General features: G+C 43.4%; 1 protein-coding gene across 1 annotated transcript in view; it reads right to left on the bottom strand.

The window, feature by feature from the left end:
* LOC118432305 overlaps positions 1–1,457 on the bottom strand; it is a 10,029-nt gene that overhangs the window by 3,675 nt on the left and 4,897 nt on the right. The window contains exons 4-5 of the mRNA XM_035843844.1: positions 1,354–1,373; positions 636–875 (exon numbers count right to left, since the gene is read on the bottom strand). Coding sequence (XP_035699737.1) covers positions 636–875; positions 1,354–1,373 — 260 coding nt within the window. The remainder of the gene's footprint in view (positions 1–635; positions 876–1,353; positions 1,374–1,457) is intronic.

Below are 1,457 nucleotides of genomic sequence, written 5' to 3' on the forward strand. Positions count from 1 at the left end.
GTATTAGATACGAAGCATTGTAGACAAGATACTCTAGTATTAGAAAGAAAAGATTATTACCCAGTATGGAAAAGTAACATTGATACTTGATTTGGTTGTATCTCAATTTGCCCATCTTTTTATGTCTCTATATAGTGCGTTCACACCATGTGTGTGTGTGTGTGTGTGTGTGTGTGTGTGTGTGTGTGTGTGTGTGTGTGTGTGTGTGTGTGTGTGTGCGTGCGTGCGTGCGTGCGTACGTTCGTGCATATTTAAGTGCATACTAAATAAGTAATTGAGGCCTAATATTAGCCTATGTAGTTGATGATTTGATAGGTTATACGGCAGCTCTCCCTTTGTTTATCATGGGTTAACAGAACGGGCGTAATAACCTTTGTTAAATCTCACCCCGGCAAAGTATACAATAAATCTAAGCTAAAAAAAAGAAGAAACAACTGGTCAACTGCAATATCCACTTAAAACATACATGTACAAACATGTACATCATGAAACATCGACAGAGTAAAATTCATGGTAACATATTGTCAGTCATCTACCGTGATCTTAAATGCCTGACACGAGGTGCATTTACACGCTGAACATTGTCCATGTACAGAGGCTGTCAGTTAAAAAGCGACTTTAAATCTGTCCCTTACCTGGATTCATGCATGGAATGACGAGGAAGGTGGAATTTTCCAGCTGCTTGGTGGTGTCGAGTCTGTCTACAAGGTACGTGGCCATGAGGACGTTCTCGGCGACCACGGGACCAGAGCTGTTGGAGAGCGTCATGTTCCACAACTTGGACAGGATGCTATCGTCTGCCTCCTGACGCAGCGGGCTGTTCGGTACCTCTCCATCAGTGGCCTGCTGTGCAGCGCCGGCGTCGTCATTTACAACTAAAACAAAACATGAAATCAAGACCCCCGCATGCCCAGGACAAAAGGTACAAAAGCAGAAAGTTCAGAAGCCACCTTTTATAACTTAGTGCACAACCATACTGATACACAAGCCGACAGTACATGCAGTTAGTATCAGCTCTAGAGTCTACCCGAGGGAGCCACCAATCTAACTTTGAATACCAACTAATCAATAAACTCAATGACAGTTGTACATCTTAATTTTTCGTTGCTGCCCGAAGACATAGCATTGCGATTTCTAGAACTCTATATAGCTGTCATGCGAAGAAAAATGCTTACCACAACACATGTCCTATGCTAAGCAACGTCCGTGGCCTACACACTACACTATGAGGGGGCTCTGCTTAACTGGGCTGAGATTTCCACGTTTGTGGGCGTGGCGTCTAAACAGCTATCAGAGAATCAGCGAAGAAAATCTTTAAGGGATCCTGTAATTGGTTGTCAGCCGCTTAAAGACCATATCCGGTTAAGACCCAGCTGTCAGTCAATCAGAAAATAAGCTAAGAAAACCTTCAAGTGATCCTGGAACTGGTTGTCAGCTGCTTTAAGGCCATTTCCGGT

The sequence above is a fragment of the Branchiostoma floridae genome, chromosome 15 (genome assembly GCF_000003815.2).
Source record: "Branchiostoma floridae strain S238N-H82 chromosome 15, Bfl_VNyyK, whole genome shotgun sequence".
Taxonomy (NCBI): Eukaryota; Metazoa; Chordata; class Leptocardii; order Amphioxiformes; family Branchiostomatidae; genus Branchiostoma; species Branchiostoma floridae.